General features: G+C 43.5%; 1 protein-coding gene across 1 annotated transcript in view; it reads left to right on the top strand.

Moving 5' to 3' along the window:
- The window catches only part of TG (thyroglobulin), a 224437-nt gene that overhangs the window by 187784 nt on the left and 21667 nt on the right, over window positions 1-14986 (top strand). Inside the window, exons 45-46 of the mRNA XM_054985907.1 lie at window positions 4606-4787; window positions 12940-13047. Coding sequence (XP_054841882.1) covers window positions 4606-4787; window positions 12940-13047 — 290 coding nt within the window. The remainder of the gene's footprint in view (window positions 1-4605; window positions 4788-12939; window positions 13048-14986) is intronic.

Below are 14986 nucleotides of genomic sequence, written 5' to 3' on the forward strand. Positions count from 1 at the left end.
TGGTGATTGGAGTTTTTGTGTAGGTACCGATCAGTGTGAGTTGGTTTCCTGTAGACCTTGTGACCTAACTGAAAGTTTGCTTTGCGGATGACCCAGGTATCCAGGAATGGGAGTTTTCCCTCGATTTCTTTCTCCATGGTGAATTGTATGTTCAGGTGGATGTTGTTGAGATGATTCAAAAACCCCATCAATTCTTCCTCCCCATGGCTCCAAATGATAAATGTATCATCCACAAACCGGAACCATACACTAGGTTTGTGGGGTGCTGATTCTAGAATCAGCACCCCACAAACCTAGTGTATGGTTCCGGTTTGTGGATGATACATTTATCATTTGGAGCCATGGGGAGGAAGAATTGATGGGGTTTTTGAATCATCTCAACAACATCCACCTGAACATACAATTCACCATGGAGAAAGAAATCGAGGGAAAACTCCCATTCCTGGATACCTGGGTCATCCGCAAAGCAAACTTTCAGTTAGGTCACAAGGTCTACAGGAAACCAACTCACACTGATCGGTACCTACACAAAAACTCCAATCACCATCCCCGACAGAAAAGAGGCATAATGAAAACATTAGTGGATCGTGCAAGACGGATATGTGAGCCGCACTTTCTCAATGAGGAAATTAATCATCTAAACCACGCACTTCAGGCAAATGGCTACTCCAGAAATGAAATCCGAAGAGCAATCAAACCCAGGATGAATCAAACAACCAAAGAAAAACAGTCTCCCACAGGAAAAGTGTTTTTGCCATATATCAAAGGAATTACTGATCAGATGGGAAAGCTTATGAAAAAGCATAACCTTCAAGCAGTATTCAGACCCACCCGAAAAATACAACAGATGCTACGATCAGCAAAAGACAGTAGAGACCCCCTAACCTCTGCAGGAGTATACCGTATACCCTGCAGCTGTGGACAAGTTTACATCGGGACCACAAAGCGTAGCATCCAGACAAGAATAAAAGAACATGAAAGACACTGCAGACTTGGACAACCTGAAAAATCAGCAGTGGCTGAACATAGCCTAACTCAAACAGGGCACAGTATCTTATTCCAGGACACCAAAATACTGGACAACACTTCAAACTACTTTGTCAGACTGCACAGGGAAGCCATTGAAATTCACAAGCATAAGCAAAACTTCAACAGGAAAGAAGAAACCTTAAGAATGAACCGAGCATGGTTTCCAGTTCTGAAAAACACCAGGCTAACAAAACACTCCACACCCGACAATAGCCCTGCAGAGAAGATTAGCACATCAAGTACCAATCCATATGCAAAAGAACCTCCTCAGGATACAGTGAAGCCTCCCGCCATTAGCACTCCACACCCTGGGAAACTCTTACAGGATGACTCAGCTCAACCCCACCCCTCCTGAGTAGATACAAATGACCTGCCAACATCTTTTCCACACTGTGACACTGAGAGATCTCTGTCTTTTGGTGCTACACCTCTGAAGATGCCAGCCACAGCTGCTGGCGAAACGTCAGGAACTGCAATGCCAAGACCACGGCAATACAGCCCGGAAAACCCACAACAACCATCGTTCTCCGGCCGTGAAAGCCTTCGACAATACATCTAGCTGATAACTGTTCTTTGCACCCAGTAACTGTCTGTTGGAATATTATAACCGAATGAGCCCACTGAACACTGTGTTGTGCTTGTAAACAATTTCAAGCCACTTTTCTAGACAGCCTTATTCCCCTCTTCTAGGACCCGAATAAACATTACTGTTTATTTGTTTTTCTCTTTCTCTCCTGTCTCATTCGATGTAGTAGGGAGCACAAGGCATTTCTAGAACATAACTTAGGTAGCATCAGAGGGAGAAGAAGAGCTGTAACACCATTTTAACCAGGCGGCAACACTAATTAGGCTAGTTTCAGGTGGATAGCCATGTTGGTCGGCAGTAGAAGAGCAAGATTCGAGCCCAGTAACACCTTAGACCAACAGAATTGATCTAAGCTTTCGAGAGTCCAAGCTCCCTTTATCAAATACAAGTAGGAGTGGAGATCTCTGAGAGTCGAACCACACGATATGAATTATATGAGACCGAGCGAGGAGTCCTGTCTTACCCCAAATGCCCGTGTCCAGCATTCTATCGATGAGCATGTGTCCTGGTCCAGGCACACATTCAAAATTTTCTGCTCCAGTGTAGCTGCGACGGTGTGTGCACGCAGTCACAATCAGTAAGTCGGCAATGCAGAGTGTCCTTATTTCCTATATTTTCCGCTTCCTATCTGTGCAAAGTGGAGGTGCATGATGGGATATCTTGGAGGTACGCGGAGAAAACCCGTGTCACTGCGAACACGGGTTCGATGGAGGTCCTGCAGTCCTGGCGTATGTAGTTGAAAACAACATTGGAACACGTGTAAGTTTTCGTGTCATTTGCGTGGAATTCGTATCATGTGGACCGGCTCTGAGCCTTTATATCCCAGCCAAAAGGTGGGAGGGCATTGTAAGGAAGGGTGTCTGGAGGCAAAAGGTACGATGGCACAATGCAGCTTGATTGGAGTAGGCTGTGGAAAATTCCTTCACTTGTACTTAAATAACTACATTTAGAAGCCACTTGAGATCAGTCTGTCGGGGAGTTTGGAATATGTACCACACTGGTCAAACTTCAAATCACTTTATTGTTACTTTAATGTCATTTAAAACCCTGGCATTTACTGCCAATAGCCTCTGCAAGTTCAATTAAATAACAGTTTCTTGCTGACAAACTCAGTGCCGAGCCGCTTTCTGTTCTTCTTCCAATCCTCCAACGTGCTGTTTCCTTCCAGCTCCTTCTTTTGTGAAAGGAATCCAGTCCCAACTGATAGGACAACAAAGTGCCAAGATTACAATTTGCAATTTGAGAGATGTCATAATACCAGTTAGACCCTTTGGCCATTTCTACATGTCCTTAAAGAGTCGGCCCACTCACCAAACGTGGGCGGCTTTTCCACTTCACTCCAGACGTCTACATTTTCAAATGGGTTTCAGGTTATTTTGCTTCCATTTTTGGCACCTTTTCTGGCACCACAGGAAAGTACAGTTCCAGAAAAGGCACCGAAAAAACGGAAGCCAAACAGTCAGCAGCCATTTTGAAATCGTAGATGTCTGAAGTGAAATGGAAAAGCCACCTGTGTTCGGTGAGTGGGTTGTTCCTTTAAGGACATACGGAAATGACCTTTCTAACTTTTCTCCTTTACTCTTTGTAGCTATTTATGTATCTGTATTAGAATTTATCTTGCACGAGGTGATTAGAGACCAGAAAATTTTATCAAACGCTCCAGCAAAACAATCCGTCTTGTCCGCTCTTCATTCAGTGACTCTGCCTGTGTTTGGCTAACACTGCAATACCAAAAAGAGTTACATCAATGAGCTTTGAAAAGGGTGTAGCTCCGTTTAATTCTCCAGTCTTTTGAGGGTTACTCTCAGTAAGAAGTAAAAGGAGTTTATTGGACTTTGATCTCCAAAACATTTTGGAAAGAGATCGTTCAGGCCAAATGTTAAACTATTATGGACTCAAGTATTTGTGTGTTGCCAATAATGTAGCAGAGGGAATTCTTGGGTTACCAGTTTTTCAAGGGGAAAGGTGGAGGAGCATACACTTTAAAAACAGAAGGTCAAGGAAAAAATATTTCAAAGATACTTGATTCATGATGATGGGGGGGGAAAACTCCACAAACTCCATGGGAGTGTTTGGTTGATGTCTATCATTGCTGCTGGCTGGAATTGTTTATGGTTTATAACCTCCTAAAGCTACTGTATAAAAGGACCAAAACTGATACTGAAGGCAGCCTTCAAACAACTGCTTGGCAGGAAGGTGCCAAAGCATGGCATGGCACCTAACTATTGGTGGTGTGAGAGGTGGGGTGGGTGTTAAGGCATTTGACTACAGATACCATCCTCCAGTGGGGTTTGGCAATCTCCCAGAATTACAACTGACCTGCAGACTACAGTAATCCATTCCCCCTTCCTTGGATGGTGGACTCTGTGGCATTATATAGTGCTATAGTCCCTTCCTTCCTCCAAACCCCACCCTCCCCAAGCTAAACCCCCAAATCTCCAGGAATTTACCCTCTTTGAGAGCCAGAATATGCTTGTGGCTTCTTATCCAAATGTTCAGGTTTGCTAATGTGTGATATGTGCAAAGGTCCCTTTTTTTGAGTCCCCAGACCTTATGATGGAGATAGCCAGGTGCTTGTTAGAAGCTTCATATACTGTGTCTCCCTATCAGTTGCAATATATGGACAATAGTTGTCTTTGAAATCCTGTTTGGTGGGCATGCTAAACATCAGTAGAGAAATGCAAAAAAAAAAGTGTGATACATTATTGTCTACTATTCTGTTCTTCAGAGGTTCCTGCAGTGTGCATTTAGACTTTGCAAAACCTACAAATTGAGTATCTGAAGAATTGAGTTGTCTTTCACAAAAATTCATACCCTACCACAAATTGTGTTAGTCTTATAGGTGCTATTGGTCTCTTGCTCTTTTCTACAGCTACAGACTAACATGGCTACCCATCTTGATCTATCTACAAACTGAGCAAGGCAGTCTTTTGAGTTTGTGCTCCGGGTATTTGTCTTCTAAATACTCTTTTCTTCTCCCCTCCAAATAGAAATTTGAAGAAAGGCAAGGCCGTGCTAACAGCAAAACAGTCTTCTACCAGGCTCTCCAAAATTCCTTGGGAGGAGAGGACTCCAATCCCATGGTACAGGATGCGGCCTCCTGGTTTTATTCTCTCCAGCACTCATCCGATGATTATGCATCATTCTCCAGGGCTTTGGAAAATGCTACAAGGTAAGAAACTCTTTTGTGTGATTCGGGATGGTAAACGCACGCATTTTAAAAACAGTTTAGAAGAAAATGTGAAAGAAGGAAAAGAAAAATACTTTTTCTCTTAGTAAGCAATTCTTCTTTTGTGACTGGACGCTGTGGTTAAGATGTTTTCCTTTATTAGTGCATGTGGACAGGACTCACAGCAGTTTTTAATTCCCGTGGAGGATTCCAAGCTTTAATTCCCGTGGAGGATTCCAAGCTTCTTCATAATTCTTCTGAAACATTAATTTATCATTCTTTCAGCAGCCTTTTTTGCTCCTTTGCCCATGCTTCAAGCAGTTATTTGCTTTAAAATGATGTTTCCAGTGTTGTTTGTACATGTAACCTATAAAATTTTCCATTCATTGTCTTAATTTTAAAAGTAGATGTAAAATTGCTCTGGAGAGTGTATAGAAGGAGACTTTGTGATGGCACAGGCACCAGCCAGTCAGTGCTGCACACAGGCAGCTACTGTTGCAAACAGGCAGAACCTGTTTTTCCAAACTCAGTCTGGACAAGGATTAAGTAGCTGTAACAAGAATACGATTGCACTTCTAGTGTGCAGTGGTCCCTCTTTTATATATTTCAGGTGGGTAGCTGCATTGGTCTGCTGTAGAAGACCAAGATTTGAGTCCAATAGCACCTTTAAGTCTAACCAGATTTTCAGGGTATAAACTTTCAAGAGCCAAGCTCCCTTCGTCAGATATCCTGGGAGTCTTGTTGGGTTTTAAAGTGCTTTTGGACTCGGATCTTAGTCTTTTTTATATGCGCACCCTTATTTAATCAGCTTAGTGTGTTTCCACAGCCTGGCATGGCCTTTGTATGGTCACTTGGGCAATTCAACCTGTAATGCGGTTAAGATGTCTCTTTCCATAGAACTCTGTGCTTTCCTTATAATGGCCTGGCGTCATCTCATAAGTGCCTTCAAGAAACAGAACTGACATGAGCTAAAGAAAGAGCATAGAGGGTGTGGAAATTCGATTAGACCATGTAGACACACTGTAATTAATGAAGAACATGGGTGGTGGTGGAAAATGGTTTCCTTGTTATTGAATGAGGCAGCAAGCAACGTGGGCGGGGTGGGGGGGAGTAACTCACTATAGCAGAAGACTTCCCAGCCAGGCCTCCCACTTCCCACTGCTGCTTAAGAGGCCAGCAGGACAGTGGGATGAAGGGGGCTCCTCGGTGTGGCTTTCCCAAGGCTACCTGCTAAACTCATGGCAGTAGCAGGATTCAAACTAGCAGAGCACCCATTTGCAACCCAACCACTTAACTACTATGCTACAACAGCTCATTGGGTGACCTAGGGTTGCCAGGTCCCCTTACCCTCTGGGTGAGAGGCAGGAGACATGGCACTCACCTTGTTTTAAGTCTTTGTATATACTCTTTGCATGCACTTGGCACGTGCATGCTCCCGGGTTGTGTGATGATGTCACTTCCAGGAAGTGACATTGCAGTGGGCCGATTTTGGCCCATTTGGGCCAATTTGAGGCTGAAATTGGCCCACTGCAGAGAGTGGGAGCACTGCTACAGCGTTGCGACAGGCCCTGTAGTGCTCCTGCGCTTTGCAGTGGGCTGATTTTAGTCCCAAACGGGCCTGATTTGGTCTGCTGTGAAGCACAGGTGCACTTCTGGGAGGGTCCTAGAGTGCTCCTGAGCTTCACAGTGGGCCAATTTAGGCCCCAAACAGGCCTGATTCAGCCCATTTGGGACCCAAATCAGCCCACTGCAGAGCACGGGAGTGTGTCACACTACCGAGCATGCCCCGGGAGGTGCATTCCCCTACCTTTTCCCTCACCAGCCAAGTAAGCAGGGGTGGGGTGGGGGTGTAGGGTGGAAACAGGGGATCCCCCACCCCAGCGGGGGACTGGCAACCCTCCCTTGGGCCAACAACACACTCTCTCCTGCCGTATGCATGTAATGTACTTCATAGGATGGTTGGAAAGGGAAAATGTAAGAGAGAAATCTGTATGCTACTCGGTTCCTTGGAGGACAGGTAGGTGGGATTAAAATGTAGACAGACACCAGAAGACGGGTAGCTTTCACTGTTAGTGGGGTATGGAGGACAGGTGATGCTGAGCTGCCATTTTAGGGCAGCAGCCCCATCTTTAAGGTAACATTCAGTTGCTTCTCGAAAATCTACAGTATAAAAACAAAGGGAAGTTTTTTAAAAAAAATTACCCTACTTGAATAAATATATAAAAAATTTTAGACCATTTTTAAATTATGGCCTGTGATTTTTGCGTGTGGCAAATCCTGATGGGTTTATGTACTCAGAGAAGGAAGAAGTCTGAGTGGTTAAGTTGTGTAACTCTCACGAGCTGTGTCTTGTTAAGATTATTTTTTTAAAATTTTTTGGCTGCCCCTGCATTTTTCTGCAGGTTTAAATTTGGCCATCTCTCAAGGCCTGTAGTGAGAAGTCAGTTTGAACCCTCTCTCCTGGATGTCAACTCCTATTCTTCCTTTGCCCTGAAATGTTTCTTCAGTAAACAGATTGCCCGAAATGCAGACGAGCCTTGCAGTGTGCTTTAGCAGTTCCACACCCATGCACAGCTGGGCAGTTTCTGTTTAGTTGTTTAGTTCTTCCTTTTCGGGCCACCATCCCCAGTAAATAAGTCCACAGCATTAGAACAGTCTCTGTGTTTAACTATGAATTGAGAATGTCTAGGATAGGAGGATTCCAGAAGTGAAAATGTAAACAGAAATATCAGCTGTGGGCTAGGGATACAGGAAACCCAGAGAGATGTGGAAATATAGGTCATTCTACTTGAAGCAGACTTTGGAAGAAACCTTATGTACAGAATTTTTGTTTCTGGTTTTTGCATTACTGTCCACGTATATCACACTTTCTGAGTTCCCAGAGTGAGCCTGGCAACAGGTGGAATGGCTGGGGGTGGGAACATGGGGGTGCAACATCAGCAATGTTGCTACATAACTTCTACATACAACCTGTAAGTGATAAAGGTTAAACCATAGAGTTGAATCATAGATTAAGCCACAGGTAAGATCATAGAGTTTCCAGCAATTCCTAGAACTACCCTTTGTCTGTCTCTCTATATGAAACATCTGAAATGTGAAGAACACGAGTCGGGAGATGCAAGGTTCGCCGGGAAGGGTATTTAAAAAAGACAGAGAGGGCTGCAGGGCAAAGGTTTTGCTATACACTGGAGTGGTGTGAAGGGTTGTGGAATGCCAGAAGGGAAACTTCAGCCCATTACAACCTCTCCAGGTCCAAGCCCAGCTCTGGAAGGCAGCTCCAGCCCATTTCCATTCCTCGCTGCTCTCTGGTTGTGATCCCACACAGTTTTAGACTGGAGAGGTGAAATTGACATAGTCTTTGTGAGGTGAAGATGAAATTAACAAACCCTCTGTGGCAGGATCTCCACCAGCTCTGTCTTTATAAACTACACTTCCGGCTAAAATTGCATCTCCCTACACTTAAGAAACACATGCTGAGGTGACTCAGGCAGAGAGACTCACTTCTCCAAGTAGCAGCAGGTAAGATTTTCCCTGATCCTAACTCTCTTCTGTGGTTTTCCTCCTGCCAGAGTAGAGATGTGAGGTGCCCACAATCCCTGCCTCTGCCTGCCAATCACCAACTGATTGGTGGGAGGAGGAAGACCTGGGAAATGAGGGTGTGTGTCCCACGGTGCCCCACCATGGCATCACTTCCAGTGTGACCTGGAAGCAATGGTGTAGCTATGTTTCAGGGCAGTTTCTAAAGAATCAACATTTATGTAATAATGTCACTTCTGAAAAGATTAGTCACTGGCACCTTGCCATCTGCAAGGGTGGACTTGGCAACCCTACCCTTGAGGCTTAGGCACAATTGAGGATGTGTGTGTGTGTGTGTGTGGTGCCCTCAAGTCAGAGTTGACTTATGGCAACCCCTAGTGGGGTTTTCCTGGCAAGAGACTAACAGAGGTGGTTTGCTATTGCCTGCCTCTGCAACCCTGGCCTTCCTTGGAGGTCTCCCATCCAATTACTAACCAAGGCCATCCCTGCTTAGCTTCTGAGATCTGACGAGACCAGGTTCACCTGGGCTATCTAGATCAAGGCAGTTAAGGAGATACTGAGATAAATAGATTTAAGCTTACTGAATTCTGCAGTTGGGTTATGGTTAGAGATGGGCACGAACAGCAATACGAACAAAAAAAGGCCATGAGCAGCCCAATCTGCTGTTCACGAACAAGCTGTTCGTGAGGCCCCATTCTAAACGAACAGGTGTCATTGCAAGCCTTGTTCGTTGCTGTTTGTCAAGCCAAACAGTCTGGCACCTGCAATTAATTCCCTTGGCAACTTAGGCAGGGATTGTCTGAACTCTGTCTGAACTCCTGCCATTGCCCTGGAAACCCCAATCTAAGCTCAATTTAGCTTAATAGGCAGGTCTTCCTTTCAAGTGTGGAGCTCCAAATTCATTTCAAAGGAGCAAAGAGCAGAGGGGAGGGGGGCTCCCATCTCTGGCTTAGTTTGCATACAGTGGAGAAGGAGAGAGTTGCTGTTGGCATTTTGATAGAGAGAGTGCATTGGAGCTTGAATTTTCTTTGAGTGTGGTGGGATAGGGATCTACCCCTTCAAGTTCCAGGGCTGCTGCCAAGCTCTGGGCCACGCTATTATTTATTATTGGTATTTTTCCTGGTGCCTGCTCAGGTCAGGTTTCTGGGAGTGGTGCAGTAGGAATCTTGACTTGGATGATGGCTGGAGGAGAGCCTGCTGGCCCCCACAAACATCCAATCACGAACATGTTCATGAACAGGGCCATGTTCGTGGTTGTTTGTGAGTCCCCGTTCATGGATGGCAACGAACAATGAACATCATGTTCAGGTTTTTTTTTTCTGTTCGTGCCCATCTCTACTTATGGCCAGTATTTCCTAAGAAGTATACTGTATCATTTGATATTGCTGCTTCTCCTTTTAAAATTTCAAATATTTGCCTGGCTCCCTTATTTATTATTGCTATTGCTATGGCTATGGGGGCCACTCAGAAGTTTATCTTTTGGAGTTGTGACTTCAAACCTTTCTCTCAGTCTCTGTCATCTCAACCCCTGTGTGTTCTTTCAGCATTAACAAACCCTCCTTGCTTTATTGCAAGATTAACAGCAAACAGCAAGCACAGTTTTAAAAATGAGAGCAGCCTACTATACTTGTTAAACATTATGGGATGGCTAGTCAGCCTGTGGGTTTTGTGGTATCTGATAATGAGACTTTTCAGAGCCTAAAATAACCTCTCAGGAATTTTTTGAGGAAGGGCCTGTGTTATAATTATATGATGAAAAAATGTCAGCGATGACAGAGCGCATCTTTTGCATTTCACCAAAGAGAAAGCATAAGGGGCCACTCTTCTGGCTTTATACAAGCTATGCAAAACTGAATTGTTCAGTTGTTAATGCTTACGATTTTCTACACAGGCAATAGTGTTGTACCATACATAAAAGTTTAGAAATCACAGAAGCACAGAAGCACAGAGCTGGAAGGGGCCATACAGACCTTCTAGTCCAACCCCCTGCCCAATGCAGGATAAGCCTAAAGCATCTCTGACAAGTATTCATCCAGCCTCTTCTTGAAAACTGCCAATGAAGGAGAGCTCACACCACCTCCCTAGGCAGCTGATTCCACCTTTGAACTACTCTGACCGTGAAAAGCTTTTCCGAATATCCAGCCGGTACCTTTCTGCATGTAATTTAAGCCTGTTGCTTCAAGTCCTATCCTCTGCTGCCAACTGGAACAGCTCCTTGCCCTCCTCCAAATGACAGCCTCTCAAATATTTAAAGAGAGCAATCATGTCCCCCCTCATTCTCCAAACTAAGCATTCCCAAGGCCCTCAGCCTTTCTTCGTAGGCCTTCCCCTACCCAATCTACTTGAGTAAAGCTTTAGGGACCATGGGCTGTACTACTGTGTATAGCTCATACTGCCTGTTGCTGTAAGTAGGATACTACTATGCAGGGTTTTTTTTCTGGGGAAAAAGGTGGCGGAACTCTCAAGAGGGAAATGAGGAAAAAACACACAGGATTCTTTGAAATAATATTATTTTCACGCATTATTGCCGAGTATTTTCAAGAGGTCCTGGAACTCCATTCCACCGCATTCCCGCTGAAAAAAAGCCCTGTTACTATGTAATTTTTGCATTGTTTAACGCATCACGTTAATACTTACAATTTGTTGCAGTTCTGTTTTCCGATTTCAGGTTGGTTTCAGATTTCTGCAGTACAAATCCGATCGCATTGCGAATTGACTATGATGCCCTGCTGGGGTTTTCAAAGCCAGAGACTAACAGAGATGTTTCACAATTGCCAGGCTTTGCAACCCTGGTCTTCTTTGGAGGTCTCCCATCCAATTACTAACCAAGGCAGATGCTGTTTAGCTTCCAAGATTAGACCAGATGCAGCTTTCCTGAGCTATCCAGGTCAGGGCTAACAAACCATACTACCTCACTTTTAAAGATTGCTGAAAGATTGTGAGACTCAAAGTGACAGAGCAGTTAGGATATCAGAGTAGGATCTGGAACCCAGGTTTTAATCCCTCCTCTGTCCAGGAAGCTCACTGGGTGAGAATGAGGCTGTAAGCAGCTTTAGGTCTCCATTGGGAAGAAAACTGGAATATAAATGTTCAGATAAATATTCATTGAACATAAAAATGCTCAATAAAAATGCTAAATATAAGTGTTGTTAGTTACATTAGATGTATAGGAATATTTGATACTTGATATTTGATATGGTACTGATTTATTCCGGGTAACCCTTCTTGAATCCCAGTGAGAAAAGCAGATTATAAATAATGTAAATAAATAAAAATAAAAGAAGAATGAGCTCACAAATATTAATCAGAGCCTTTCTTTTCTTTTACAAGATAAGGAACCATATGTTGCCAGGTCAGTGGCATCCTACCTTTTAGTAATCCAGCCTAAAATTAAGGAAATTGTTATGATTAGAGTGAGGTTCTTTTATCACAATTATTGGCAATAGTAGTTTTAGTATTTTGGTCTTTGTTTGTTAACGTGGGATCAGGCTTAAGGCTATGGCCAAAAGAGCTGTACCAGGAAAGAAGGAGAAAGGAGAATAAAAATAAAATAAATAAAATAAAATGACAGTAGAGACTGCTCAAAGCCCATCCCATGAGCATGACTCAACTCTAGCAGTAAGATTTAAAGGGGTAACTATACATGGTGTGTCAATGCATATCCCAGAAACTTAATATCTTTTAGTTTTTTAAAAAGAAATATAGCTTAGGAGAGGGGGCATTTGAACAGATAAGGGAAACGGTGAGTTGCTTAACCTTCTCCCTATTTGCAGTTTCTACAAATTGCCCTGCGATGTTGACTGCACGAGTCAATCTGTGTTTTGAACCCCGCAGGAGGAAAAACTACGTGGAAGGGCAATTTGGAATTAAAAACATTTTGTATTGTCGAAGGCTTTCACGGCCGGAGAACAATGGTTGTTGTGGGTTTTCCGGGCTGAATTGCCGTGGTCTTGGCATTGTAGTTCCTGATGTTTCGCCAGCACCTGTGGCTGGTATCTTCAGAGGTGTAGCACCAAAAGACAGAGATCTCTCAGTGTCACAGTGTGGAAAAGATCTGAAAAACACCAGGCTAACAAAACACTCTATACTCGACAATAGCCCTGCAGAGAAGATTAGCACATCAAGCACCAATCCATATGCAAAAGAACCTCCTCAGGATACAGTGAAGCCTCCCACCATTAGCATTCCACACCCTGGGAAACTCTTACAGGATGACTCAGCTCAACCCCACCCCTCCTGAGTAGATACAAATGACCTACATCTTTTCCACACTGTGACACTGAGAGATCTCTGTCTTTTGGTGCTACACCTCTGAAGATGCCAGCCACAGCTGCTGGCGAAACGTCAGGAACTACAATGCCAAGACCACGGCAATACAGCCCGGAAAACCCACAACAACCATCTAAAAACATTTTCTTCCACTTTATGCTCAAGTCTCTTCTCTTGAAGATGCTTTTTGTTTTTTTTTAAAAGGTGGGGCTCCAATGAAAAAAAGTTCCGAGAACTGTTTCCTCTGCCTTCTATCCCGTTGGCTCAGAAAGAAAGTAACTTAACACCATTTCTGGTCACAGGCTAATTTTCTGTATATCATACTTTTGTTTTCTTTGGTGCTTTCCAGGGACCATTTCATCATTTGCCCAACAATAGAGATGGCCAGGAACTGGGCAGGTAGCAGCAGAGGAAATGTCTTCATGTACCATGTACCAGAGAGTTCTTCCTCGAGCAGGTGAGATAACGGATGGAACTCTTGCTGAATGATGGATATCATAATGCAGAACAGTATCGGTGAATACAGTGAATACAACTTTGTGTTGTAGGCTGGTCCCTTGGCTTATCAGGCACTAGTTTGTGTAAGACAGACCTGGTCCCATTTTCTTTTTTTATTTTAAAACTTATTTTTAAAAGTTATAAAAATTAAACAAATACACAGAAAAACCTTAAAACACAGACTACAAAGTTATTAGACAACATCAATTATACAAGCTGAAAATTAATTTCTCATTCTAGTTAAAAAGTAAACTATTCCATTTTCCAAATGTATCAGACATTTGGCCATGTAATAAACAAGTTAATTAACATAGACAAATACATTCTACTAGTTTCTCTAACCAATTCTCTTTCTTCGGGATTAGATTCTTCTAATTTGGAGCAAAAATTAATCTTGCAGATGTTATAGCATTAAGAACAAATTCATAAACATCTTTAGAAGAGAATTCAACATAATTTAACAGAAAAACCTTAGGGGATAATGGTAGCTCTTTCTTTATAGGTTTAGAGATAGCTGTAGCAATCATATTCCAGTGTGAATTGTTGGGTATGTGGGGCTACCAATGCCAAGTTTATACACATCTGGTGGGAGGCCGTTTCCACACGTCTTACCTTCTGCCGGGAAAATCGCAGAAGACAGCGTCTTCTCGCATGGAATCGCGCCAGGAAGACGCAATTTCGTGCAAAAATCCTGGATGACAGCGTCTTCCTGGCACGATTTTGCGCAAGAAGACGCGTCTTCTGCGATGTTCCGGCAGAAGGTAAGACGTGTGGAAACGGCCAGGAGTGTAGGAGAGCAGCAGAGTTCCTGGTCCAATTTTCTTGTGTTTCTTCTTCACCGCTTGAATAGCAGGCAGTTCTACCTTTTTATAGTTAACAATATCCAAACATTCATGTGCCACAGGGGGCTCAGGAAGGAGCAAGGTGTTCTGCAGCTTCCGGACTCAGAATTGTGGTTTTAATCAAATGAAGACTGGAGTAACCCAACAGCAGCCTTAGCTGCAATAACAAAGCTAAAAGGAAACTTTTCTAGTTTCCCTTTCTACAGCTTTTAGTGTGCAAAACAGTGAAAATACTCAATCCATTTTCCTTCTGCCTTTTAAAGCAACAGAAAAGGTATCCTCCTTCTGACGCTGTCCTTAGACTACTGATCCATCTAGCCCAGTACAGTTTACTCTGATTGGGAGGCACTCTCTGAAGTTCCTAGGATGAATAAGGCCTTTCGCAGAGCTAAACTACACGAGACGAGTTACACGAGGACGCTCAAGTGAAGGGACATGCAATGTTAGCTGGGAAGCGTAGTTTGAATTTCACCTCTCTCCACAGAGCCAGCAAAGATCACTTCTCAGAAGGTTTGTTAATTTCCTTTTTACCTCCTTGAAGGCTCTGTCAATTATTAACAAACCCTCTGTGGAGCAATCTTTGCTGGCTCTGTGGAGAGGTGAAATTCAAACTACGCTTCCTGGCTAACATTGCGTCTCCCTTCACTTGAGTGTCCTTTGTGTAATTTGTTTCATGTAGGTTAGCTCCCAGTGATACTGTCTAAGGGCTCAGATAAGAAAAAAATGATGTGTTTTTCTCTGTTTGTAAAAAGCAAATTGCAGTCTCTTGCAGCCTCAGTTTGCCCCGGCACATGCAAAGACAGGAGAGGAGGATTTAACCCTTCAACCTCCACTCGGTATTACTGTTCGAAACTCATCTCCCTGCTTGGTTATCAGCATTTGAAAGGGATTGTTAAAAAGGCATGTATTTCCCCTCCTTTAAAAAGCTGGTAGCAGAGCATGGGAACCAGTTTCAAACAGCAACACTGAGTGAAGGTGAAAGGGTTAAACCCACTCTCTCTTTTCTGAAAAGCCTCAATGCAAATTGAGACTGCACAAGCCTGCAATTTGCATTTT

Source organism: Eublepharis macularius, chromosome 7, assembly GCF_028583425.1.
Source record: "Eublepharis macularius isolate TG4126 chromosome 7, MPM_Emac_v1.0, whole genome shotgun sequence".
NCBI lineage: Eukaryota > Metazoa > Chordata > Lepidosauria > Squamata > Eublepharidae > Eublepharis > Eublepharis macularius.